The following is a 27355-nucleotide window of genomic DNA, read 5'->3' as shown; positions in this document are numbered from 1 at the left end:
GTGTGCAATGCATTTTTGGTGAATGACTATTGACCTTTAGTGACAACATCATTCTTTGCTTAGATTTGAGACATATTTTTACATAATAATATAAGATTAGCTAAACTTTATGACTCCCCAAAGGTAAATTAAGGTGTGTTATAAGTCAGTAAATCAATCATTTACAAAAAAAAAGTGAAATATTAATTGGCTATCTCTATGAATTATGACTGCTGGAAAGATTGTCACACATGCATGTTGCCCAAAGAATGACTGACTCAAGTGATCCCTCAACATTTGCTTGTAGTTCAACATTTTTACTTTTACATTTTTCGCCCATTTTAAAACATGGTCACATCTACTAGATAGATTTGCACTTGATTAGGGACAGACATTTTACAGATCCCAGTGGATGAATCTTACTGGTTCTAGTGATCCACTAGCATTTTGCTGTAACAAGGTCATGAGGAATATTATATTTGATTACCATTGTTTTTATAATGTCTAAACAGAATTCTGTTCTTGCAGCTGGGCAGGGTTTATTTTATCTAAGTGTTGGTTAGTTTGTTGAAGAATATTCCATAATATATCTTAAGCAGAGTAGTACATTTTATATGCAAAGCTTTAATTTGTCAGTGACTAACTATAAATATTTAAGGGAATTGAGGTAATGTTCAATATTCACCCTGCAGTAAAACTGAAGAAACAGTACTAGTACTTAAATGCATTTCCATCACCAGCAATCGTAAATACTAAAACAAACTCACATAGAAACATCCAGAAAAAGTACACTACACTTTCGATCACATTAAAATGATTTATTTTTTGCATTATTCATTCTAACAGAGACTGACTGGGCAAAAATCTTTTCACATGAGTGTGTGCAGCAGTTCCATTCATCTGAGTTTATATTGTTCTTAATAAAAATTAAAAATGGAAACAGGCTTGACTAAAACTGATTCATTTAGCCCTAATTAAATATTATATAACAACGGCACACCTTCAGCTTTTAAAGAAGCAGAAACATTAGTAAACTAACAAAACTCAACATGCACACCCAGTATTTCTTGCACCAGGGAGGAGCATTAAGAATCCTGAAATCACAAAAACACACAAAATGTGAGTCATACTGCTTCATTAACAATGCCATGTTTCAAGTAGCCATCAATACAACTTTCAAGCAGGCTTTGCAGAAAAAGATGCTCAACGATACGTTTAGGTAGCTCTCGTTCAAACTAACTAATATTAGCAGGATTGACAAAATTATGTAAAAGAACACTAAGGACGCATAAATGTTTTTATTTTTATTGCAAAAAAAAAAAGCTGTGGAAATTACAATAAAACATTTTTTTGAAAATGACAACATTCAATAACATTAGAATTTCCCTTAAAATATTTTAAAAGTAATATAATGCAATTATTGTCTTGCAAAGAGCTGGTCCATACAGACAAATATGAAGCTTCATTTCTGGGCAGCAGTCCTTGGCTTATTATAAAGAAGGAAGTCCGAAATATCATGCCACACGTTGCTGTCATGGTAGAGGTAGTTCATGGAGGACTGCAGTGACGGCTGGAGGGTGTGAGGGTAATACTCGAACAACCACAATACGATGCCCCACACCAGGGTGGCAAAGAGTGGGAAAGGGTCGTGTTTAGGTTGAGGAATAAACCCTTTCTCCACAGCCAGCCGACACAAGGCGAACAGGATCCTGGACAACAAGTACATATTGATCTAGTGTAAAAAAAAAAAAAAAAAAGTAAAGAGAATAAATATACATACATAATGATGTGCTTGTGTATATGAAAAGTAGGACCAACAAAATATGACAACAGAGAATTTGAGGACTACAAGCCTGTGATACCTGGCTGTTGATGTTGTTGTTATCCCCGAACACTAACCATCCTCCAACACAGGCAGCCAGAAAGGAATGAGACTGTAAACTCTTTCTTTGGATCTTCTGCTGCAAGGTCTGCAGCCCTTTGTATGTGAACACAAAGCAGGCCAGGTTGCGGGAGTGGGTGTAAGTGGCCTTTAAAATGACCCTGAGCTTGTCCTTCAAACTATCAACGGGAAGAAAAATATTCTTGGTGTAGTGATATAACCACAGGGCAGTGTTGATTAGAAATAAATTACTGCTCTTACCTGCCACCCCTAAACAGAAATGTCATTACCAGGGCATGTGGAGCTCTGATTTTGGCCCCATATCTGAGAAATAATATAAAAAAAATTTAAAAAAAAAACACTGTAATGTCAGTGGTGGCTGTGAACACAGCTTACAGGCAACAAACTCCGTTCATGTGCATAAAGAACAAACGGGCTCCGGGACGTACAAGCTTAATATTGCCGTGAGTGTCCAAAGCTACTGCGGGAAGCTAACAAGAGCTGCTACTGCAGCTGATCAGACAAGATTCAAACTGCGGTTTATACTGAATGTTTTACTCACACGGCGCCGTTTCTGAATCCTTTCACAACCGCCAACGCCGCTTTGTATTTTTCCTGCCGCAGCAGATTGTTGGCCGTATACACAAGAGTTTTTACCAGATCTGAGCCTGCCATGACTTTCACTACGGCCGGCGAAACACAAATACATGTTGCACACAAAACCTACGCGTCACACAGAATGTTCGCCGTGGCGCTGCGCTGCATCGTCGGTTCCTACTTGTATTTACGAGGAAATAAATGAATATTAATACTTGAAGATAAAAACATTCCTCAGTCTTGCAGGTGTTTAATATTATTGTCTAGACGTGTCTGAAGAACTGTTAAAGAATAAAGACAAAAAGCACATAAATTAAATCAGAGTAAAGACTGAGTAGTGGCCTCAGGTTCCACACCACATTTTGTTACAATTTGTCATCGAGTTACTGCATAATAGATAGATAGATACATATTGTGTCAGTGGATGCATCACAACAAGAATGCAGCCACATTTTATGATACTCTTTAGAGAAAGAAGAACAAGAAATACTAGATCGACTTTAGATAGCTGATGTGCAGCAGTACGGCACAATTTAGTATTTTTATACAGTGGAAGCCAGTTTTGAGCAGAGATTATTAAAGGGCATTTACAGAGCATTCCTGACTATTCACTCAGTAAAGATCAATGCATTAAGCTCATTAAAATCAACTTTTTCAAAATCCAAGTCAAACAAATTCTTTACACAGCTGTACTGGAACATGCTTTCAGGTATTTCTGTATTCTTTCAGGTCTCAGAAATTGTATCTACTAAGAGATATAGAGATAGTATCTTTATTTTCACTAATTGGTTAGAAAGCATTTTGTATGAGGGCAATACACAAACAACTTTTGCTTTATGATCATTTTGAAAAATTTCAAACAAAAGTAATGAATTGCATGTATGATACTAACAAGTGTTAAAAATGTTGCAGTGATAAATATTAAAATTCACAAACTTCCTGCAGGAAATAAATTTTTATTTTTTTCTTCAATCATTCCAGTCAACTGTTACTTGAACCCATTCTCCAAATAAATAGCACTCCATCAATGACTTCTACTTATCAAAAGTTAGAGCATCTCAAAAACAGTGATTACATTATCAACACGATTTACAACGCAACCAGTAAAACTAAAACACAAATTTGCATATCCCTATATGTATTTAAATGCCCTGTGATCTGAAACACAGTAGCGATCGAACAGTAAAGTGGTTAGAATCAAGGTGCTATCAGTAGCGGCAATGTGTTAAAATATTCAACAGCTGGCATTTTGATTGTAAAACTTTTTAATGAGGTTTAATTGTTTTTACTATAATATATTCACAACAGTCCACATCAGTAGCTACACACTAAGTTTCACAGATGTTGGTGTGTGCACTAAGTTACTAAATGTGCAATAATATGAAACATCTGGCAGTTATGAAGTAAGCACTACTGACTGAGGGTCCTTCAGTTCAGTGAAGGAGAGCTTCAGTCAGAGAGAACAACCAGAGTTCTCTTTCTGCTTAGTACCAGCACTATGAAATGATATACGTTTAGGGAATTGAAATTGTAATTGTCATTCCAAATTTTCAGTTATCTGCAATGCACAATGAAATTATGTAATGATACACCACACCACCTGCCACACACTACAGAGCTTGGTTTTGGACTGTTACTATTCTTAGAAAAAATATCACTTTGGATTTAATTAATTTGGATCTAATAATAACCAAGAAGTCCTGATATAAATACACAGTATTAACTTGTGTTAATACTGTGTACATATATTAATCCATTTGGATTACAAGCATATTAATGAAACATTTCCACAGTGACAAAGGGTAAACATTTTTAACCAACATCAAGACATGTCCCCATTGATACTATCTGAAGGTCAAATCAGTATGTGTTTTAACAATGTATTACTGAAATTCTGTTCAAATCCGTATTCATAATTGAGAAAACAGTTACCTTTTCATTTACATTTTGTATGTTACAGCGGCTAGCATGATTAAAATTAACAGTGACATCTCATAAAATTAATATTGAGTGTTAAGATTTGGTTATCTAAACTAAGTCAAACATAGAAAAAATAATTCAGTATAATCTTTTGGTAACTTAGTTTGATAGTAATTTTCTTTAAATGATACTCTACCTAATATTTAAAAAGAAACTGAGTTCAATATTAGCAGAGCTAATTTTGGAAAACCTTAAATATGCTATTACTGTACAAACAGAATACCTAACACCCTATAAAACTAGGGCCACTTTGTACTCCATTCAATCAATTCTTATCAACTTAAGTCTGCAACTGAAAGAGGTACACTGCTTGGGCTAATTTTGTCTTATATATTATACACATTTCCTACTTTGTAAGTATATTTACAATACTACATAAGTCACATCACGCTTGAAACAGTTAAGATTCAATATCTTCATTATTGATCTAGGAAAGAGGTGCCCAACCCAGCTCCTGGAGCGCCATTGCCCTTCTTGCTTTTCAACATTTTTTTTATCCTAACCAGGGCTGATTACCTGGATGAGTTGAGTTCAGACAACCAGAAGCGATAAGATACCATCTCAAATGAAGGTGGGGGAGAAGAAGACAAAGTGAATTGATATCTTCCATCACTGGATTGGCTGAACACACCTGTTCCAGGTAATCAGCCCTTGGTAGGGCAGGGACAGGTTAAAACAAGCAGGACACTGACCCTCGAGGACCATGGGTTGGGCACCTTGATCTAGAATAATACTTAATTCTGGATATCTACCAGAGAATTGGCTACTATTTGGTGGGAATAGGTAATTAATCAAGTTCATTGTTCTCCAAAACACAACACATCCTAATGCTCCCACATCATCAGTAACAGCTTATAATTTGCAAAAATACACCTCAAGCATTTAGTCTCTCTCACTATGTTAGGAATCAATAGTAAATGCTGAAACAAGTGTTTCACTTTTAAAATGATCAAATAAATCACTGTGTGGTTTCATTACTGGAAAAAAAAAATACAAAACTACTGCACATAAAAATACAACCTTTCTTAAGAACAATCACAGGTGTCTTACTGTTCACATAACAATGTGCAAACTGGTCCAGTGTTTGAATTCATTAAGTTAAGAAATCAAACTGTCAAAATTAGAAAAAATATAACTAACAAGATTATCAAAGTTATTAAAAAAACTGCAAATGTGCTATAGGAATCAGTCCAGTCAGTAAGCTATTAAAAAATCCTAAGTCTGTTCATCCATCCTTTCAGCAAATTAAAAAAAATCTGTTGATTATAAGACCCAAAACCCTTTTATGTTGTTTAGATATTCACCTTAATATTTTAAGTCAAAATGCACAAATATGGTTCTTACTTTTAAAATGATTGACTCGTGCATAGACCCAACAAAGCGGTTTTAAAGACATTACTATTACACAGATTCACAGCCGTACGTGTAGAAACTGCACTTGCACAACATACAGCAAGTGCAGACATGACAGGGTAAGAAAGGTGTTTCTCCTGCCTCTATCACCTGATACTAGGCTGAGCAGGGGTTGAGTGAGATCAGATGAATTAGTGATGAATTTCCACAAGAAGTAAAAATAGGATGAAGAAGATTCACAGGTCTCTTGCTATTCGTTGCATTACTCCTGTCCAAAACCTTCTGTCTCTTCTATGGCAAAAAGAAGCTTCTCCTTCAGCTGCTCATAGCTCTTGTATGGAGGAAGGTCCAGACGGTTAAAGCTAAAAAAAAGAGATGGAAACTGGATGAGTTTTCACAGAAACATATTGGTTTTGATGTGTAACCTCTTAGATGAATGCAGCAGCCAGTCATCCTAAATCACAAACCCTAGGCATCAAAATAAAACACGGAAATACTAAAACAAATAACTAATCTTGACAAGAAAATGCTTACACTAAAAAACAAGGACCTTACTCTTGGTATTAAAAATATATTATAATGTATAATATAATAATGTTGAACTGTGTGCACCATGGGCAAGTGAGGAAGGGTCTAGTTCTTTCAAATGATCATCCTTCTCTATGGATTTTAACATACAGTAACTGCAGATTCAATATGTTCTCCATCTTGCTCAGTGTTGACACTGAATTATTGGGTTACTTCACCTTGAGATGTTGATTTATTCAGATTTAAACTTGTTCACTGCTGCATTAATTTCATGTTTCATCACGGCTGCTAAATAAACACTTTGTAAACTGTATTACTCAACAACAATGCGTTCTCACATAGTATTGTATAACTTGTAATTTTAAATTTAAAGACAAACAATAAAGGGAGGCTTTCAAGTGGTTAAATCACAAATGACTAAGAGGGTTTGGTAATGAAAGTTTAATCCTTTTGGACCCAGTGTTCTGGCCAAATACCAAATACCAAATACCAATGCCAAATACAAGTACAGCAGAAGTACTTATTCATAAGTAGAAGTAAAATAACTTGTCTTACCATGTGTGGCTTCGTGGAAGCCAGTTCTCTTTGCCCACTTTCTCAATGCAAAACTTTTGTGGTCCATTGCTTCCTATATTAATCAATGCAAGTATAAAGAAAGTTGAACCAGGAAAACTATTCTAATGTGACATGCTATACAATTTGTGTGTGTGTGTCCATTCTGCATACCCATCAGGTCAGCAAAGCCACCAACAGGAAGACGACAGGTTCCTGTGACGAACTGCAGAAGTCTCATCCTCTTCTCGTTGTCCATCTCCTTCACAAACTGTCAACAGATCATTCTGCATTAATATCTGTGAGCAAAGAGTACATGATACTCCCAAATTCCCAGTTGTAGTTTTCAATTGTATTAAGATATATAATTATCTGTTACTGTACCAAAGAAAGACTCACATTCACTACAGTAAAGTTTTGTGTTTCTGCTTTCTATAGCAGCCAGTCAAATCAGTAGTTGTTCCCTTGACCAGAATAGTTTGGTTGCATGAGCATCATTACTAACCTGCCAGAACCAGACAATCTGCTTGCTGCTTCGGGCATAATGTCTATAGATAGTGTGTCTCTGCCAGTCCACCAGGTCTATCTCCTGCATCCCACACAACATCACCTATAAGGATGCAAGCCATGTTATATGTATCAGACATATCTAATGTTTACCCAAAACATCAATATTTCTGGTTTTAGTAAAGGCTGAAGAGAATAAGTCTAGTTATTTCAGTACCTCTAATTCCTTAGCATCAAAGTACTGAAGGTATTGCTGAGGCAGAACTTCATTGAAGCCCTCAAAGAATGCTTGAGTTTGCTCCTCCACACCTCTGGACAGCCTCCACTCTGCCACCAACCTGCATACAAATATGAACATAAACAAACATTCAAACCAAATCTAAACAAGATGAAGAGGAATTGTTGAACAGTCTTGGAATTTCTTATGACCTTATGAACTACTAGTTGCATCAAGTTTTAAAGCCCTAGTGTAGACATTTTTAAATAATTATAATCTAGCAAAGTTCGGCTTGGTTACAACTCAGTGTGTTAAATATAAAAGTGTATATTAATGTGGAGAATGAAGATAGATGGAGGGTGAGATGCAGTAGAGGATGCAGTAGTACCTGATGTATTCCTCCTTGTTTTCCTCAGTTACTTGGATGTTCCCTCCATCTGGTTTCAGCTCGTGGGTGGTGACCTCGCCCAGGATTTCCTTGTCAACTGAGAAGAACATCTCCAGACCACACTCCTCTATGTTGTTATCCCTGCAGGCCAGAGAGTCATTAAAAAACATTCACAGAGCACATATGTCTACTAAGACTACACAGTGCTTTATATTTAACTTATATTTATTTATTTAACTTATAACTTATATTTAACTTTTTGATTATAAAACGATTTAAGTAATGTTGTAGAGACAATACTACATGAATATCTCAATCCTAAGACCATTAGGACTTTGCACAAGGATAAATTGTGACAGCTAGGTTGTACATATGACCTGTGTCATGACCAGTTTAAGTTATGGCAGACCATGACTTTGTGGTCCTATAGGCAGAGCTGATAAATCTGATGGGATAGCTATTTTTGGATAGATATTTTTTCTTTTCTGTGTAAATGAACAGGATTAGATTTTTTTTACTGGTTATCCTCACAAACATACAAGTTAGTATCTACATCCATCATAAGAATAAACTAAAACGTTCTTCAATAAACAATCCCATTCAAATAGATCGCCACCAGACCACACTTTAAGACCTACTTTATCCAGATGAGTGAGTTGTAAAACTCTGGATCTATGGACTCCAGGTCTTTGAGAGCCAGAGGTTTGTTGAGGATACGCTTATAGAAGGGTAGGGAGAATCCTGTGTCGATGAATTTGCCATGGAACAAGGCCTAGTAACGAAAGACAGGACTATCAATTTATGATATGATACATCATCTGAGCCAAAACAATCATGCCATAACCTTAAGTTTAACCACTGACAGTACAGTTAGTGTGTTAACAAACAGTAAAGGTACCATGGCAATGAAACGTCCGATGAACTTGAAGTACTTGAGGTGATCGGGGTTGATGTAAGAGGCAGGATTGATCTGCAGGCAGTAATTGTCCTTCCCAGCATACTCAAATAAACAATACATTGGGTTCAGTACTTCATGAGACAGCAAGAAAAACCATTCCCTGAAAATAAATCCACAGGACAGAAAATGAAATGATCACACTGGTCAAGTGAGGTGGTTTGCAAACTCTTGCAGCTCACGAAATTAAAGAGAAATTAGACCTGTTATTATTACAACAGGATTTGTGTGTTGTGTGACTTGTCTGGGCAAGTGTGGTGTTGATAAACTACAAATGACAACAAAACACACCTTAAAAGTCATAAAATGCAACTGTACAAAAGACATTTTCTAGAACTTACCTGGTCACACCTCCATAGTCCAATCCCTCCTCTCCAGGGAAAATGATCCACAGTCTCCGCCTCAGATCTTGAGGGTGGAAGCTCATGATCTTTGAACGCAAAGAAAAAAAGAAATCAATACCTAAAGCACTGCTAAGTACTACTGATCAGAAGAGAGTACGACCACCATGTAATAAGATGATCACCTGTTGGAATGAATCCTCAAACAACGTTTTCCGGGAGACTGTAATCTTAATATGCTGAGGCATGGACAATTGCTATGAAGGGCAAAAAAAACAGGACACATACAAATGCTTACATTTTAGAAAACTAACTTTAATGCTTTATTGTGATACTGAAATACTGTACCACTAGATTTATTGAGATCTAACCACGTTAACACTTGTTCAGAGATATTCACATAGCACATACCTGACACCAGAACCTGAAGTATTGCACTTTGGCTTTGAAGTCCCTGACATAGGTTATCTGTGGCCCATTCTCACTGTGGAAAAACACCAGAAGAAATATCATCCCTGTTAAACACTCAAGTACATTGAGACATTTATAAATATCACTGATTTGAAAAGAAGCATCGGACACAATATGGATCACTAAATGCATTTAATTATGCAATCATTTGTTTTAATATTGAATTAATTCAATGTGAATAAGGTTTCTTTTATGTATCACAGTGTCTATCTGAGTTAAAAAAAAAAAATAAAAAAAAGAAGAAGAAAGTAATGACCCCTGGTTTTAGGATATTTGTAAGTTTAGTCAAAGGAGACAACAACTGACCAAGGACGAGTCATGGGAAATACGTTAAATTTCAATGTCAGCTGGCAGCTTACAGTGAAGATTTTCCCGTGCGAGGGTCAATGTAGGTTGTGGTTCGCCTGTTGTGGTCTACAAAGTAGGGAATACCATCCACAGTGAACCTCATCTCCCACCCCTCTGGCAGTGGCTTGTCATTCAGCAGCCTGAACCATACAAATCAATGTGAATATACTGTTCATAACGCCAAACGTTAAAAATAATATTTGGGACACTAAACTTCAACCTTCTACGTCATATAAATTCAGCTTCCAGATTATTTGCATTGCTCACATACTGGAAACACTAATCATTACAGCTCTGATAAGTCATGGTGCAGATAGGAGTGGTTTCTTCAGAATGGATGAAATCTATTCATTTGTAAGACTAAAAAAGGACTAAGCTGTCACTTTTAGGTCAGAGTCAGAGGTTAAGACTCCTCTTGAGACCCTTATACAATATATATAGTGGCACATGAGCACCTCTCAGAGGCAATAAAGGTAATTACAGTAACTTTGCTTATAGGTATACAGTACATATAACTATAATTCAGAATAATTTAAACTTATGGTGGTGGTAGAGGGAAATTTCCACCACAGTGGACAATAAAAGTATTCTATTCTATTGTATTCTATTCTATTCTATACACTTACCCTTGTGTCCTGGGGTCCTCCCATTGTGTCGTCCGTGTTGGATGATGAACAAAATATACTCTGCCATTGGTGTCTGTTCTCTTTTCTAAAAAAAAAAAAAAAAAAAAAAAAAGTATTACATAGTTTTATTTTCAGCAGTAATTTATTGTGTGTTATCTCTAGAAACACCTTTATTTATTTATTTTTTTTTAACTACACTGAATGTCTAATTCTCACTCATATTTACCCCAACCGTGTGGCAGAGGTCCCAGCGGGTCAAACTCTTTATTGGTTGTGGCTGAAAACTGGTCTTGGAGCTGAGAAAAAAAAAAAGAATGTAAGAGTGTACATTACACTAGATCTAAAACAAAAACATCAGAACTGTCAAAAATAACTACAGTGGGTACGGAAAGTATTCAGACCCCTTTAAATTTTTCACTCTTTGTGTCATTGCAGCCATTTTCCAAACTCAAAAAAGTTCATTTTATTTTTCATTAATGTACACTCAGCACCCCATCTTGACAGAAAAAACCAGAAATGTGGAAATTTTTGCAAATTTATTAAAAAAGAAAAACTGAAATATCACATGGTCATAAGTATTCAGACCCTTTGCAGTGACACTCATATTTAACTCACATGCTGTCCATTTCTTCTGATCCTCCTTGAGATCATTCTGTTCCTTCATTGGAGTCCAGCTGTGTTTAATTAAACTGATTGGACTTGATTAGGAAAGGCACACACCTGTCTATATAAGACCTTACAGCTCACAGTGCATGTCAGAGCAAATGAGAATCATGAGGTCGAAGGAACTGCCCAAGGAGCTCAGAGACAGAATTGTGGCAAGGCACAGATCTGGCCAAGGTTACAAAAGAATTTCTGCAGCACTCAAGGTTCCTAAGAGCACAGTGGCCTCCATAATCCTCAAAGGGAAAAAGTTTGGGACGACCAGAACTCTTCCTAGACCTGGCTGTCCAGCCAAACTGAGCAATCATGGGAGAAGAGCCTTGGTGAGAGAGGTAAAGAAGAACCCAAAGATCACTGTGGCTGAGCTCCAGAGATGCAGTAGGGAGATGGGAGAAAGTTCCACAAAGTCAACTATCACTGCAGCCCTCCACCAGTCGGGGCTTTATTGCAGAGTGGCCTGACGGAGACCTCTCCTCAGTGCAAGACACATGAAAGCCCGCATAGAGTTTGCCAAAAAACACATGAAGGACTCCCAGACTATGAGAAATAAGATTCTCTGGTCTGATGAGACCAAGATTGAACTTTTTGGAGTTAATTCTAAGCAGTATGTGTGGAGAAAACCAGGCACTGCTCATCACCTGCCCAATACAATCCCGACAGTGAAACATGGTGGTGGGAGCATCATGTTGTGGGGGTGTTTTTCAGCTGCAGGGACAGGACGACTGGTTGCAATTGAAGGAAAGATGAATGCGGCCAAGAACAGAGATATTCTGGAAGAAAACCTCTTCCAGAGTGCTCAGGACCTCAGACTGGGCCGAAGGTTCACCTTTCAACAGGACAATGACCCTAAGCACACAGTTAAAATAACAAAGGAGTGGCTTCGAAACTACTTTGTGACCGGTCTTGACTGCCCCAGCCTGAGCCCTGACCTAAACCCAATTGAGCATCTCTGGAGAGACCTGAAAATGGCTGTCCACCAACGTTCACCATCCAACCTGACAGAACTGGAGAAGATCTGCAAGGAAGAATGGCAGAGGATCCCCAAATCCAGGTGTGAAAAACTTGTTGCATTATTCCCAAGAAGACTCATGGTTGTAGTAGCTCAAAAGGGTGCTTCTACTCAATACTGAGCACAGGGTCTGAATACTTATGACCATGTGATATTTCAGTTTTTCTTTTTTAATAAATTTGCAAAAATTTCTACATTTCTGTTTTTTTTCTGTCAAGATGGGGTGCTGAGTGTACATTAATGAGAAATAAAATGAACTTTTTTGATTTTGGCAAATGGCTGCAATGACACAAAGAGTGAAAAATTTAAAGGGGTTTGAATACTTTCCGTACCCACTGTATCTGTTATTATGTTTATATGGAGTGCAAAGTTAACCTTATGCTTGATTATTTCAGTGTAGTTGTCAAATGTGTGACCTAAAAAAATGAAATGACAATGTCTAGGGCATACAGCTTACCCTCTAAATAGCTATAGTTTTCTATTGTAGTGTTATGAGATGATATTTACAGGATATCCTAATTGTTTATTATACGTGTAATCTATATAATTCATGCATTTCCATTCTCACATGTAAATTAAACAAATCTGAAAAGCAAAAAAAACATTGCTTAGTACTCAAATTCAGCCTCCACAAGGTGGCAATTGTAAATCACTTAAATTTAAGTATCATACCAAAAATGTATGTAACCAAAAATGCATACATATTATTAGTGTTTGGTTTTACACACTAGAATATGCTTTCAATAACTTCCCATATTGTTTCAAAGTGATACTGTATCTATATGTGCTTTTTAAATCCTCAAAATATCTATATTATTATCCCTATAAATAAATCTTAACTACATATTTGTACCTAATCATCAAACTATGTCTCAGTGTGTCACAAAAGTGTATCACAAATAAAACCGTGTGTGCCCTCACCCCATAAATGAATCTCTGGTTAAACTGTTGCATGGCTCCCTGCAGCTGGCTGCGCTGGTGCTGCCACTCCTCATAGTTACGCACTGACTCCTGTGTTGGGCGTTGCCATGTAGTAGTTCTGGTTATGTGGTCAACATAGTACACCCTACCCATTGGGTCCACCCTGCGCTCCCACCTACAAAAAAAAAAGACTCATATTAACACTCATATTAAAAGCAGAAACACAGGTTATTTAAAGTTTTAGGTCATTGATATTAACTTTAAATATAATGTGAACAAAAAAAGAATGTAGCAGTACAGTAATGGTGAAGGTGGCAGAAAAATATCTGCACTAATCGTTTTTATGGTATTATCACCGTACAGTTCAACAGAGCAGAACAAGAACTGTGTTAACACTGATGGTATAAAAAGATGACTCAAGTGTCTTAGTACCCTGTAGGCAGAGGATCAGGCCTGTCCCAGGTTGTCCTTTTCTCGATGTGATCCACAAAATATATCCGTCCATTCTGGTCCACTCTTTGCTCCCAACTGCAGCGAAAACACAGTGAGGGGTTAAGGCAAAGCACAGAAAACAGGATCTGACAGGTGGTTAAATGCAGGGCAACAATTCTGTCACTGAAAAACTAAAACTTGATCTGACCCTGGTGGCAAGGGACCATTGTTCAAGGGTGTTATTCGTGGAGCTACTGAGGCCGGAGGTGCAGAAGAGGCCACTGGTTTGGGGCCACTTGCTGTCTGTGAGGAATTTGCTGTTGCTGTGGCTGATTCTTCCTGCTGATCTGAACACCCACTGGCAGATGCCTGAGAGGAACCATCTGAACCTGGGCCTTCACTCAGCTCACTAGGGCAGGAACTGCTAGAAGAGGCTGAGGAGAAAGAAAATCTGTGGTCTGCAAGAAGGAAAAATGACTGGTACATCAAACTGTACATTAGTTAAGGAAATATTGTAGTCTTTGAATTCTCATGTTTTTCCTACTTGGTGAGGCAGCAGGTCTGTGGGGCATTGTTGGAGGAGGCCGGGCAGGTCTGGGAGGACGTGAGGCAGTGGATCCACCAGGAGACTGGGAAGGAGAAGCTGTACCACTGACAGAATAACCATTAGGTACAATGACCCACTCATCTGAGTCACTAGAGGGAGATGTGTCTCTACTTGACCTGGGAACAAAATGTGAATATTAACACATAGATCACTCTACAGGTACAGAATGTTTATTAATTATCCTAAAACAGACATATACATTTAATGCCATATGCTTGTTTCTTATCAAATCTCTACCTCAACATTTGCATTAAAAACATGTATAAGACTTTTTTTAAAAGTTTAACAGACCTGTTGCCAGTATCTCCATTTTGTCTTCTATTTCCATTTGAAACAGCAGCTAAAATGACAGAGGAAAAGAACGCACATGACATAATTTCTGTAAAATAATTCAGTGCTACAAGTGAAGACCACAGTTGACAAGAACAAGGTTTACTTTATTACTCTGACATTTACTCACTACCATATTTTTAAGCTAAATGCCAGTAAAGCTATTATTGGGTATCAATTTGTTTGCAACAAGTTAAAATCACTCAGTGATATTAATTATGTTGATGTATTGATCAGGCGCTATAAAAATGTTTTCAGATTGCGGCTGTGTTGATGTAGTACTTTGTGTAGTTACTTACTGTGCTCTCTTTCTGCCGAGGCAAAGGTCTCGGGGTCTACCTGCATTCCATCTAAACAGACTGACAGGTCACCTACAATTTCCCCAGGGTCTCTGTCAGAGCACAACTGCAGCGTCTGCACCACCTCACACACTGTGAACGGGACAAATACATCATGTTGAACACGTTAACTGAAAAAATGTGCTTGGTATGATGGTATGGTAAGAATACTGTGGTAACACAGACAAGAGAATTGTCTTTTCTGGTACTTGCAAGCAGGCTGTCAATCCATCATTACAGAGAATGTTTCAGAGCAACTTAGCTCTGCTTTAAGACTATTTTTGCATGTATCAAGATTCATTCATCATGTCATAATAAATCATAATAAAGTACTATTTTTCCAACTCACTATCTTTCTGAAATAAATTAGCCATGTAGCGGCAGCCTTTTTGTGACTAACTCAACTGTCCTGACCCTGAGCTATTGAATCCATGTTAAAGTGAATGGAAAGTTTGCAATATTTAGGGTAGCTTTATATAAAAATGAAGAAAGTTAGTGTGAACTCACATTTCAGGTCGTTAGCCTTAAGGATCTCACTGATCTCCAGTGTGGCCATTCCCAACAGGATGTCTGCTTTTAGTGTCTGGTGGCTCCAAACACGAAAGATCAACTTGCTGACAGGAGTCACAATACTGTAGAAGAGTGAGAAAGGGAGAAAATATCAAAATATTGGATGGGCCAGGGAAAAAGATCAAGGATGATATGCACTAATTCTGATAACCAATCAATGTGAGGAAATCCAGCAATGGTGATTCATGTATTTTTTTCCCTTTTTTCGACTGTATAACTCTATGGCTTCTAGACAACATCAGTTTTAGTCAAATCTTTATCACATTCTTAGATTTGATACAGCTTATGATTTTTAGATACAATTGTTATGCCTTAGCAATATAATGCTTGTATAGCGGCTATATCACATTATTCATTTCAAATTGTTATCTAGCACATCACCCAGTTATTTAACAAGCTATCCATTCAACCACTTTCTCTATTATCATAAAAACAAAGAAGTCGTACTCACACTGTGAGAGCCTGCTTCCATTTGGGAGCATTTGTGTTACTGCACCTCTCAGTTCTCTTTGACTGCCCATCCACAGCTACCTCAACATATGGACTGGGACCAAACCAGTTCTTTTTGTTTTCCTTCAGCTTGGCTGAAATTACTAGAAAGAAGTAAAGAATGAAACATCACAGGGACATTATGGATAATGCAACCCTTGGAATTCTGAAGTTGCATTTGGTAAAGATGCTACAACACACTGATACCATACAGTAATAATACTATTTCCAATCTTCTCAATACTGAATGCAACCACAATCAGTGAGATCTCTTTAAGCACTGTTACTGCAGAAACTTAATGACTTAACTCACTTGTGACTTGCAATTGCGCCTTCATGGTTCATCCATAACACTGCAGCCTTGCTTGGCAGCACTGAGGGAACCTGCAACCAGTGACGTCACATGTAAACATGGGATACTCGATGTGGGCAACCTGCTTGAAGAGTGATTAGGTGGACTATATACAGCCTGGATTTAATGACAAGTATGGATTGAGGAAGCTAACTAAAGCAAATGATGAAAAGATTGTGTTTGTAGTAGTGCTGACTCAGATACAAACCAACCTAATATCACCATAAACACAAAGCCAAACGAAGTGAAAAGTGAATTAGCTTTGTGGTATACCTCTTAGATTACACAGTGCTGTGCGAATTTGACAGCTCTGTTGCCATATCTGCTAAACGTAGATGTGAAATCCAGATAACTTTAGGGTTTCTAGATACACTGCACTGAGATGCACGTCACACACCGGCTATTTCAAGAAACCACTTCCATAACAGAACATCCCATCCTTAACTTAGCTACCTCACCGTCAAGTCTCATTAAACCTCCATTGCTAATCTTTGACAGAAAGAAAAATAAATGCTAGACAAGGTGGCAACTTTACATAGTTCAACTGAATGATGTTAAGGTGGTAAAAATACGGCATTAAAGTGTCAAAGAAGCGATGAGTTCCCTGCTAACTTATCGGTAACACAAGGCGGTACAACTATAGTTAGCTCAGTAGCTTTCTCTGGTTAGCAGAGGGTTAGCCAGCAGGAGATTTGTTGCCAAGACAACTTCAAACACCAGACATTTGTATGTTAACGGATTTGACGGTGGCACTTTAAGGTGTGTTATTGGTTATAAGGTAGCTAAACATTTTGTTTGATTTAAGGCTTCTTATAGAACAAGAAAAGTTCCACCACCTAAGGTTCGAACAACTTTCCTTGCCGACGTCCTGAGCGCCGACGCTTTAGCTAACGATAAAACCTAGCTATCAACTAACGTGAGTAACGTTGAACCTAGCATCACCCGGCTCTCTGAATAGCTTCGATTATCCAATCGAGGAGGTCTCACATCTCCCGTTCAATAAAAGACTAGTTTGATGCCCATACCTGAGAGAAGCAGGCGATGCAGGACACACAAACTATGTCTAGGTTGTTGACAGGTAGTTGTTTGCCATCCGAACATCCCTGTGTTCCGCTAGCCAGAACAAGGCTAGCAGTTCCGGGACGAGATTTTCACAACAAAACAGTACAACACAAAACAAACACATATTACAACATATTATTCTTCACAATTTGGGCACAAGTGGCCATTCTTTACATTGGAAATAGTCTGACAGCACACATCAAACTTAATCGTAGCCATTACACCCCCAAATGAAGTCCTCCTACTGGTTTTTATCTTTTATTTTAGCTTTCTGGCATTGTTGTTGATTACTCGCTACATAATCAATTTCTGATTTATACACAACACCTTGTCCTCTATGACTCGCCAAGTTGCTATTGTTATTATTACTAGCAAGTGTAGTCATGGTAATAGTAGTGTTAGTAGTAGTAGCAGCAGCACTAATGGTGTTGCACTTAATTATTCAGACTTTTAATTTGAAGGCCAAAATGGATATGACGTTGACACTGATGCCGGAGGTACCCTCAACATTTTTACAAGTAAATTACAAAATTAGTGGCACTTACATTGCTTAACTTTATTTGTTATTCTAAAGTCTACTAGTTTTTACACTGTTTATTGCGTTCATTAGTAAACACCTTGAGAATAACATTACATTTTTTTCAACACGTCCGCTGCTGACAAACCCCCGAGCCTGGTCTCGTGATAGAGGCCATTGTTATTAGCCAGCTGGTAACATGTTCATCTGACCAGCTACAAATGGCAATTTAATTCAGTAATTAGCTACAAAATAATTACAACGACTATTGGAGAAAGATGTTGTCTCGTCTACTGAAGGAACACCAGGCAAAGCAAAACGAGCGGAAGGAGTTGCAGGGTGAGTTGCACTGGTTAAAGCTAGCTAGCAATTATGCTAATTGATGCTAAAAACAAAACTCTACAGGGGGTCGTTTTCAATAAACTTTACAGTATGTAAGACACTGTACAATAATATAACAAGTCTGTTGTCTGTTTCACAGAAAGACGCAGGCGTGAAGCTATTGCTGCAGCCACCTGTCTGACTGAAGCCCTGGTAGACCACCTCAATGTTGGGTATGAGATTAATGCACATTCCCATGTAGTTTTATTACACGGAACTGTACATATGAGAAATAAGTGTACACTCTGTGTTTTTGAGAAAAACAATTAAATATAAATCAGAACGTAAATAATTTCTTTTTAACTATGCAGTACCTGGTTAACAGCTATAGTGGCTTTAATTAGATTATCAGGTTACAAGAGTTATTTATTAATGTGTCCTTTATGGATTACAAATAATCAATAAAAAGTCAGAAAACAGTGAAGAATACCACTGCCTAATGTAGTGATTTTAAATAGTGTACATCTTAATGTTACATTGTTAATAAAATAATACAATAAAAACTCTATGGCAACATGAAAAATAAAGTGACTCAAATAATAACTGAATTAACAGAATTGCTGGAAATTACTTTGAAATTGAGTGTAATGGTTTTGTTACTGAATATCAAGTTTTACAGTTTACAGCAAGTTTATTTTTTTATGCTTCAACAATGGATGAGCACTGTTGTAGAAATTTCTGTAAGTTGAGAGTTGCTAATTCTCAGAAACAAAGACAAGTGTGATGAATCATCTCAGGTTTAATTTCATGCGCATGGAGAGAAGACTTCTCTAAGCATTCTCTGACTTTGTGTTACAATACTCAGGTTTATATGTGTTTGACAAGAAAGGGGTGGAATACTCTTGAACAGACCCTTCAGGTTGTTCAGGTATCTATCTTCAGCCTTCTTACCATCAAAGAAAACAAACTGTTGGCAGTTATTTACAACCCTGTTACCCTAAAACACTACCCCACTAAAACAGACAAAACTACATACCTTGAAATGGGTTAAGTAAATATTCAACTGACCCTCTGACCTGATGTAAAACCCCCACATTACTCCTGCTTCTGATATAAGGCATATTGATCGAAAAAGTAAAGTACAGTGACCTAGTTATTTCAGTCAGGCTGGCCTGTCTGTGTTCTCTGCCACCACTGCTCCTTCCCAGGAAAATAAATGAAGCAATCCATTCCTGGCAGGATAAACTAAGTGTGTGACTGAACCACAATTAGTACATTAAGATTGTTAACGTTGTGAAACTTATTAAGAAACCAAGAGAATCAGCTTAAACGAGACAAGTAGAATGAAAAGTGGTGCTTTTCTGTTATGAAAAAGAGTTGACCAAAGTTCTTTAATGACTTGGTAAGACTGACTAGTCTGAGTATTTCACAATGTTTCCAGTGGAGTTATTCATTAGCAGCTGGCTTGCTGGTGCAGTCACAACAACTTGGAGCTAAACACGCTCAAAACAGTGGAGATGACTGTGGACTTCAGGAGAAATGCCCCCACCCACCCCCCTCTCACCATCATGAACAGCACTGTGGCACTAGTGGAGTCATTCAGGTTCCTGGGCACCACCATCTCTCAGGACCTGAAGTGGAACTTCCACATCGACTCCATCATGAAGAAGGCCCAGCAGAGGTTGTACTTCCTGCGCCAGCTGAAGAAGTTTAACCTTCCACAGACGCTGCTGACCCAGTTCTACTCAGCAGTCATCGAGTCTGTCCTGTGCTCCTCCATCACTGTCTGGTTTAGTTCCGCTTCTAAATCAGACATCCAAAGACTTCAGAGAACAGTTCGGACTGCTGAGAAGATCATCGGTGTTCCCCTACCCACCCTCCAAGACCTGTTCACCTCCAGAGTGAGAAAAAGAGCTCAGAAAATCACTCTGGATTCCACCCACCTGAGCCACCACCTCTTCCAGCTCTTACCCTCTGGATGGCACTTCAGAGCTCCAAACATCAAGACAGCCCGGCACAAAGGAAGCTTCTTCCCTCAGGCCATCCAACTCTTAAACTCATAGCTCTCCATCATTCCCTCCTACCATCTGCACTATGTCACTGGCACCTTTTGCTCTTTGCACACCACCTAGTTCCCCTTACATTCTGTCTTCAGGTTATCTGTGCATTTTTCTTTAGTTTTTTATAGCATTTGTTTCTGTAGCATTTATGTTTACTGTTTTTACCCCTTGTAGCATTTGTATCTATGTCTGTTTGCACTGGAGTACCCCCCCGTACCTAAACAAATTCCTTGTGTGTGTGTGCTCACACACTTGGCAATAAAGCTCATTCTGATTCTTATTCTGATTCTGAGTTAGGCTTTCAAATTTAAATTCACTCTTACTTGTCACTGTGGTATAATCAATAGTATGTATAAAAACATTGTACTGTTTCTCATTGTTGTTTCCTGTGTTGCTTTAGAGTTGCTCAGGCATATATAAACCAACGTAAGCTCGACCATGAGGTGAAGACTCTCCAAGTTCAGGCAAGCCAGTTCTCCAAACAGACTGCTCAGTGGATCACTATGGTGGAGGGATTTAATCAGGCCCTAAAGGTAGGACACAATCAATCAGGAGTTTATTTATTATTATTAATAATAATAAATTACATTATTGTGTGTTATATTATTCATTGCTACAGATGTCTGTAATGGATATTTCAACATATCTATAGTAGTATTTACACTATTATTCCACAGTGCACCTTTTCCAAATAATGTACCACATGCCCCTTGATCAGACACACAAGCTACCACTTATTGCGTTTTGTGCTCTGTTTTGAACAGGAAATCGGTGATGTCGAAAACTGGGCCCGCAGTATTGAGATGGACATGAGAACCATTGCCACAGCTTTGGAGTATGTACACAAGGGTCAGCTTCAGTCATAAACATTAGTGATGGATGAAAGAGAGTTAAAGCTGAAATTGAATACAGTAGAATGAAACAGAGATCCAGCTCACACGTATTAGCAACAATGCAAGCAGCACTAACTTTGCTTGTCTAAGTGGGAAGAATGACCACTATATTGTGTGCCAGCCCACAATGTAGGAGTCGCTGAAATACCAAACCTATGAATTAAATGAATTTGGTCTACCATCTGTGTAGTAGTGACTTCAATTAACAGCATTTTGGTTAATAATGGCTAAACGGTGGGGTGGGAGTAACGGAGCTATGTTAGCATGAATTTTTGGAGGTGTTGCATGTGCAAACTTAGCTCACCTGCTTTAAAGAGTTTTAGTGGCCACAGACAATATGTCACCTGTTGCTGTGTGTAGTGTAACCGAAAAGGTACTATGTTCTTTTGGAAGTTTCTTCTTTCAGCACCTGATATCTGAAATGTGTATGTTTATGTTTATGCATAGTGTTTCACTGTAGAGTGATGACTGTACTGTTTTTGGCAAGTCTAAAGTTAGCTAAAAATGCATTGATGTTTTATTTTTTATAAAACAAGGCTTAATAAATTTCATCTCTCATTACAGTATGGAGTTTGAACATACTTTCCAATTGAATTACATGAGACCTTTGACTAGTAGTGTACATAAGGCTTCAGAACAACCATTATGAGGAAAAATTATAATTAAGGACAAGAAAAAATGTACACAAGGAACCTCATTTGAAAGAACTGCCCAAATGGATTTTCTTGTCAGAATGTTCATACCCACAGTAGGTATATGTAGTGGGTAGGCAAAAATTATACTTAAAACTAGTGATGGCAAAATCGAAGGTTTATGAAGCACTGAACCACTTTGAGACATTGGCCATGAAAATGACACACTGGCTCGAAGCATTTGATAGAGAAAGTGACTACAGATGTCAGAAGAGTGACATCTGAAGTCTGTCTTTGAGAACTGCATCTGAGCGGACATCGTGACGCCTCATTGCTTCATGGCTGTTGTGGATCTCACCATTCCATCTTTCTCTTAGTCTTTAATATAGGTTATTTTGTCACAGGTGTGTCATTGTGTTAGTCTGTAGATAATACAATCTTTAAAGGAGTTTATATAACAGGCAGCCTTGAGGCAAATATGTTTAATACTGAACTTGTATTGGTAGTATGTTGCTGCAAGTTGAGGACTGTCTCTTCCTCCATCTCCCTTCCCCATTGCCTCACTCTCTCACTCACCTTTCAACCACACAATCTCACACAACTCTTTCAGTCACTCAACTCTCTCTCTGACCTATCTATTACTAAACCTATTCTATTTCTGTCTGTGTTGTTTGTAAATAAGTGTTTGCAACTAAACTAAATATACCTAAACCTGAATCTAAACTAACACTCTCCCTGGCTGTAATTCAAATAACTACAGGCAATAATAATGTATTTAGCAGTGTCCTCCTCTCAAAAAAGCCACGATTACTTTTCACGTGAAGTAGCACCGACCCGTGATGTGACGCAACGAGGCCGCGCTCGCAGCGGTCACGTGATTTGGGGCATGTTGAAGTAGAAATCGAAACTGCTCCAAAAGATCGATATTGTGTCGAGCAGACGGGCTCGAACGTAACGTCCCAAGACGTAGAAGAACTGAGAGTTCAGGCTGCAAGATCAGATTTTAACAGAGTAAATGAATCGACACATATTTCTGAAATTTGCCAATTCTAGACTTATTTATAGTTGTTATAGAAGATTAAGGTAGACAAAGTAATTACCTGAGGTATTTAAGGTTTTAACAATGTATGGCTAAGGTTTGCCAAGAAAACTATTTGGAAACCGCGAAATGTGAGAACTGGATAAGAGAACTTGACTAAGGGTTTTTGGACAATTTGAGGTATGTGTCATGTGCAGGAAAGGTATGTCATGATACAAGCGACTGTTGAGTTCACCCATTTAATTACAGGCATGTTTGGTAACTAGGCCTTCAATTCACTGCACACTGTAATGATAAAAAAGAGGTAACAAAATTGCACCTTCAGTTAGCACATCACATGCCATAGGAATTCCAGTTATTCTGATAAACATTTGGACATTAAAATAATACATTCAGTGTACACTGTGAAATGTAGAGTACAATAATACCTTATTGTTTATATAGACAACAGTGCCATATATACTGCATATATTGTTAAAGCATTACAAGTAATCAAATACATCAGTGAACAAGTTGAGTAAATATGATTATATGAATTTTTAAAGATACATAAGGGTTTAATGTGGGATTGTCAAGTTTGTATTAACACCCTTAAAACATAAACTATGCCTCTATGCTCTAAAAGAAATTTTAACATGGGCATGATGTCTTGTTAAGAAATGTCTTAAAATGTCGTGAAATGATGGAATTTCCAAAAAAAAAAAAAAAAAAGGTGTTTGATATCCAGGAGTGCACATTGCACAGAAAATTCTCACTCTGTTTTCCATCACTTTTTTTCCCACACACACGCGCAAACCAAATGATTATGGATTGGGGATTACCAATTGTGTACTTGTCTTAAGGGATAAACCACAGGGATAAAGCCCCGCTCAGCAGCTGCTGTGAGTGAAAACAAGAAAACCCAGAAAGGGAAAAGGAGGACAGATAACTTGTGGAGGAAAAGGTAAGATAATGTAGTTTTTAATATACTTTCTCATAACTTAATTACCACAAAATCTTTTTCTTGCAGTCTTTTTCTGGCTGTGTGACTGCAATACTGGTAATGATCATATTTTTCTGTTGTATGTATCAGGAATGTAACCTACTGTAATGTATCAGTGCAATTTAATCAAATGAGTACTTGTTTAAGTGTGTATAATCAAATGTTACAGTAAAAAGTATTAAGAATTTAGATTTTAAGTTAAGTATAAGATGGTATTTTGTGTATTGTTTTATATGACTGTTTGAGGTGTTCTGCGGTATTTCTTGGTGTATAAATACCAGTAATGCTCCTCACTCAGCAGCAGCAGTACTGGTGCTGTATGTGATAATGTGTAATTTTGATCAAAGTATTTTGGTTGAAATTAGGTTGGAAACTATTTGGTTTCCAGCACTGAGTAGCTTAAGCAGCTCCGTCACGGGCATTTCATTTATGCTTCAAACAATGCAGCCCCCTTCTGTTACTCCGACCCTCACAATTAGTCTTTTTTCTTCAATAAGAGTATTAGCCAAACAATCACGTGCCCAAAGCAGCTGTGTATTACAAGAGATCCCTCAATGAACAAATTCATTGTATCCCATGGTTATCACAAGGTTTCAGTACATAATTGTACCAATAAAACCCTGCATGTTTTTCCTTAAACCCTGCAGGTCACCAAAAATCCACATATAATCCTGGAAGAAGCATGGATACACAGTTTGTGTATGACCTTTTAGGGTAAGTATGCCTTTCCTATATTACTGCCCAGTTTGGACAATAATGTGGCAGCTGTAGCATAAACTTTGAGTCTAGGGTTTACGCATTTAGAATAGTTTGTGAAAGTCAAATATGTGCCCTCCTTTTGTTATACCCTGTACTATCTCTTCTCTCATAGGGAAAATGCTTGGCTATACATCACAGGAACCTTTGTTGTGTTGTGGATTGTTGTATGGCTGTTCAGAGACAGCCTAGAGATTGATAAAATCACTGACAAGTATGTCTTCGTGACTGGCTGTGACTCTGGGTTTGGAAACCTGTTGTGCAAGAAGCTTGATCGTAAAGGTTTCCGTGTGCTGGCTGGTTGTCTCACAGAAAAAGGAGCCGATGACCTGAAAAGGGTAGCAGGCCCTTACCTGAAGACAATCCTGCTGGATGTAACCAATCAAGACAGCATCCAAAAAGCCATGGAGTGGACCAAGAAGGAGGTTGGCGATAAGGGTAAGAGATGATTTGCATAACCTAAATGCAAATATGTATAAGCCAGACAATGTGTGGTGATTCAGTTAATTAAATTTTCATGGCATGTTTCTTCTCTTTTTAATCTTTCATTTCCTCTGTAGGACTTTGGGGTCTTGTGAACAATGCTGGACGTTCGTTACCCATGGGTCCTTCAGAGTGGATGAAAGTAGAGGATTTCCATGGCATCCTGAATGTTAACATGAATGGAGTCATTGCCATGACAGTGATCTTCCTGCCTCTCATTAAAAAGGCTCGTGGCCGCATTGTAAATGTAGCATCAGTTCTGGGTAGAGTGGCTGCAAATGGTGGTGGATACTGCATCTCCAAATTTGCAGTAGAGTCTTTCTCTGACTGCCTCAGGTAAGATTTACTTTGACACCCTTTAAAACTACAGTGCTCTGTTAAGCACAAAGAAAGTCCTATGTGTAGCTACCCAGTTTGTCTTTTTCCTCTCATTTAGAAGAGCCGATATTTAGATTGTTAGGACAAACAAGTGGCTAACAATCTTTATTTCTCAGGTGTCCAGGATTTTATTAGGCAACCTTTTCAATAAATGGTTAACAAATCATTTACTCATACTCTTTGGATAATTACTTAAGAAGAGTAACATTTGAGTTGCTAGGTTGTGAAAACATTATGTTAATGCTTTGGCAAAGAACTTTTAGCCCTTTTATTTTTCAGTGAGACCCTCTAGCTGAAATATTTGGCTTTAATTTATTTGTTAACTGCTTCCAATTAATCTTTAAAACACTGGCAAATTATTTTTTGAGCATTAATGAAGTCATTAGTTACAAATTATACATTTTTTAGAAGGTTACATTGTTAGAAAGTGTTACCCCTACTTTTTAAAAACTCTATTAATGTACATGTAATTATCTGTATCCAGGAGAGATATAAACTACTTTGGAGTCAAAGTGTGCATCATTGAGCCAGGGTTTTTCAAGACTGCAGTGACGAGTCTTGAGCCCCTCGAGAGGGAGCTGCATCGCCTGTGGAACCAGCTCAGCCCTGAGGTACAAGCCAGCTATGGAGTCAAATACCTTGAGAAGTGTAAGTACAGTAGCCTGGTGATGGACTGAAATTCAATAGTTAGTATCATTTGACTCATGGGAAATGTGTCACAAATTATACTGTATCTGTTCAATGCTTGTGCCTGATTGGCTTCATGGCTCATTTCCAAGAAACAAAAAAGTTTCTATAATGACTTTGAGAATTGAATGAACTCTGAGGTTCATTATGACTTTACAAAAATCACCACATGAAGCTTACACAACCTACTATATGCACATTTTTAGGTAAAGAAAAAAAAAATTAGTATGTTGTGCACACACAGTACCTGTTCATCCTTTCACAGCATGTAAATCTCCTTTATAGTCATCAAGGTCCAGCGTTTGATCATGAATGCTGTCTGCGACTCTGACCTCACTAAAGTCACCAACTGCATGGAGCACTCACTGACTGCTGCACACCCACGCACCAGATACAGTGCTGGCTGGGATGCCAAGCTTATCTGGATCCCCCTCTCTTACATGCCTTCCTGTGTAGTTGATATCGGGCTTAAGTTGGTGCTGCCTCGTCCTGCAAAGAGTGTTTAAGTCACTGACTTTGAAGAACTGTCTTCAAAGTTATCAGCTTCTTTGCATCATTTTGATGTGATTCAGAGGCTGACTTTAAAAGTATATATTTTACTATTTAAAACATCCCTCATTTACATTGATGATGATCTGATTTTGTAGTCATTGTAACTGTATATGCGCATAATATGCCAAATATTATTCCTGTGTAATATCTGCTTTTAGGTATGACAGAAACTACTGAAAATACTGAAATACAGTAAAATTTACCTTATAAATGTGATTTTGTTTGTTAACACTGCTGTGCCTTCTGACACTGTTTATGTGGCTTTGTAGGGATGTTCGCCATCACCAGGAGCTAAATAAATAGAATTCCATTTATTGTTTTGTTGATTGTGTGCAAAGATGCTTATATGAAAACCATATTGTGTTGGTGATTTTCATGTTATAGGTTTAGCTGATGTTGGAGTGAGATAGATTTAATAATCCTGGGGCTTAATGACAAACCTTAGTGACCACTTGGTGTTAATATGGATTTCTAATACAGATTTGTTTTAGAATGAATGTACATCAGAAACACCTTATTTCAACAGTGACATATTTTGTGAGCTTAACTACTGTATAT

At 37.8% G+C, this 27355-nt stretch overlaps 4 protein-coding genes across 6 annotated transcripts; 2 read left to right on the top strand and 2 right to left on the bottom strand.

The window, feature by feature from the left end:
• Nucleotides 1–831: 831 nt before the first annotated feature.
• On the bottom strand, nucleotides 832–2569 carry pxmp4 (peroxisomal membrane protein 4). The gene is made up of 4 exons (XM_026307268.1): nucleotides 2424–2569; nucleotides 2123–2185; nucleotides 1842–2040; nucleotides 832–1711 (listed from the first exon to the last, which is right to left on the bottom strand). The coding sequence occupies exons 1-4, from the start codon at nucleotides 2534–2536 to the stop codon at nucleotides 1442–1444; spliced, it is 645 nt and encodes a 214-aa protein (XP_026163053.1). The 5' UTR covers nucleotides 2537–2569; the 3' UTR covers nucleotides 832–1441.
• Nucleotides 2570–3398: 829 nt separating this feature from the next.
• Nucleotides 3399–17563, bottom strand: LOC113130485 (E3 ubiquitin-protein ligase Itchy-like). Of its 2 annotated transcripts, none has more exons than XM_026307171.1 (24): nucleotides 17461–17563; nucleotides 16397–16467; nucleotides 16046–16187; nucleotides 15532–15656; nucleotides 14986–15117; nucleotides 14648–14696; nucleotides 14294–14472; nucleotides 13958–14183; nucleotides 13750–13845; nucleotides 13318–13492; nucleotides 10951–11020; nucleotides 10725–10809; nucleotides 10110–10238; nucleotides 9691–9763; nucleotides 9465–9536; nucleotides 9280–9368; nucleotides 8882–9041; nucleotides 8622–8755; nucleotides 7984–8124; nucleotides 7596–7716; nucleotides 7377–7481; nucleotides 7046–7142; nucleotides 6875–6947; nucleotides 3399–6153 (listed from the first exon to the last, which is right to left on the bottom strand). In XM_026307171.1, exons 2-24 carry the CDS (start codon nucleotides 16419–16421, stop codon nucleotides 6054–6056), a joined length of 2598 nt encoding a protein of 865 aa, XP_026162956.1. In that variant the 5' UTR covers nucleotides 16422–16467; nucleotides 17461–17563; the 3' UTR covers nucleotides 3399–6053. The 2 variants fall into 2 exon arrangements, with proteins under 2 accessions (XP_026162956.1, XP_026162957.1); XM_026307172.1 differs by having other exon boundaries at nucleotides 16397–16517; nucleotides 17461–17531.
• A 402-nt stretch (nucleotides 17564–17965) lies between these two features.
• bloc1s1 (biogenesis of lysosomal organelles complex-1, subunit 1) lies at nucleotides 17966–21851 on the top strand. Its single transcript, XM_026305823.2, has 4 exons — nucleotides 17966–18353; nucleotides 18496–18568; nucleotides 20796–20928; nucleotides 21160–21851. Exons 1-4 carry the CDS (start codon nucleotides 18293–18295, stop codon nucleotides 21259–21261), a joined length of 369 nt encoding a protein of 122 aa, XP_026161608.1. The 5' UTR covers nucleotides 17966–18292; the 3' UTR covers nucleotides 21262–21851.
• A 958-nt stretch (nucleotides 21852–22809) lies between these two features.
• Nucleotides 22810–27111, top strand: rdh5 (retinol dehydrogenase 5 (11-cis/9-cis)). Of its 2 annotated transcripts, none has more exons than XM_026306098.1 (7): nucleotides 22810–23139; nucleotides 23802–23902; nucleotides 24589–24655; nucleotides 24813–25135; nucleotides 25258–25516; nucleotides 26043–26206; nucleotides 26531–27111. In XM_026306098.1, exons 3-7 carry the CDS (start codon nucleotides 24624–24626, stop codon nucleotides 26749–26751), a joined length of 999 nt encoding a protein of 332 aa, XP_026161883.1. In that variant the 5' UTR covers nucleotides 22810–23139; nucleotides 23802–23902; nucleotides 24589–24623; the 3' UTR covers nucleotides 26752–27111. The 2 variants fall into 2 exon arrangements, with proteins under 2 accessions (XP_026161883.1, XP_026161885.1); XM_026306100.1 differs by having other exon boundaries at nucleotides 22864–22931.
• Nucleotides 27112–27355: the final 244 nt, after the last annotated feature.

Source organism: Mastacembelus armatus, chromosome 5 (assembly GCF_900324485.2).
Source record: "Mastacembelus armatus chromosome 5, fMasArm1.2, whole genome shotgun sequence".
Lineage (NCBI taxonomy): Eukaryota > Metazoa > Chordata > Actinopteri > Synbranchiformes > Mastacembelidae > Mastacembelus > Mastacembelus armatus.
This window is presented reverse-complemented; position numbering and strand designations above follow the sequence as displayed.

Excerpts from the sequence above, each read along its gene's own strand:
- pxmp4 (XM_026307268.1), bottom strand. The coding sequence starts at position 2,536 with ATGGCAGGCTCAGATCTGGTAAAAACTCTTGTGTATACGGCCAACAAT. Across the intron at positions 2,186-2,423 it reads GGATTCAGAAACGGCGCCGT|ATATGGGGCCAAAATCAGAG; the intron begins GTGAGTAAAACA and ends ATTATTTCTCAG. Across the intron at positions 2,041-2,122 it reads TTTCTGTTTAGGGGTGGCAG|TTTGAAGGACAAGCTCAGGG; the intron begins GTAAGAGCAGTA and ends TCCCGTTGATAG.
- LOC113130485 (XM_026307171.1), bottom strand. The coding sequence starts at position 16,421 with ATGAAGGCGCAATTGCAAGTCACAA. Across the intron at positions 16,188-16,396 it reads GGCGCAATTGCAAGTCACAA|TAATTTCAGCCAAGCTGAAG; the intron begins GTGAGTTAAGTC and ends ACTTCTTTCTAG. Across the intron at positions 14,473-14,647 it reads AATGGAGATACTGGCAACAG|GTCAAGTAGAGACACATCTC; the intron begins GTCTGTTAAACT and ends TTTTGTTCCCAG.
- bloc1s1 (XM_026305823.2), top strand. The coding sequence starts at position 18,293 with ATGTTGTCTCGTCTACTGAAGGAACACCAGGCAAAGCAAAACGAGCGG. Across the intron at positions 18,354-18,495 it reads CGAGCGGAAGGAGTTGCAGG|AAAGACGCAGGCGTGAAGCT; the intron begins GTGAGTTGCACT and ends TCTGTTTCACAG. Across the intron at positions 18,569-20,795 it reads GTAGACCACCTCAATGTTGG|AGTTGCTCAGGCATATATAA; the intron begins GTATGAGATTAA and ends GTGTTGCTTTAG.
- rdh5 (XM_026306098.1), top strand. The coding sequence starts at position 24,624 with ATGGATACACAGTTTGTGTATGACCTTTTAGG. Across the intron at positions 24,656-24,812 it reads TTTGTGTATGACCTTTTAGG|GGAAAATGCTTGGCTATACA; the intron begins GTAAGTATGCCT and ends CTTCTCTCATAG. Across the intron at positions 26,207-26,530 it reads AGTCAAATACCTTGAGAAGT|TCATCAAGGTCCAGCGTTTG; the intron begins GTAAGTACAGTA and ends TCTCCTTTATAG.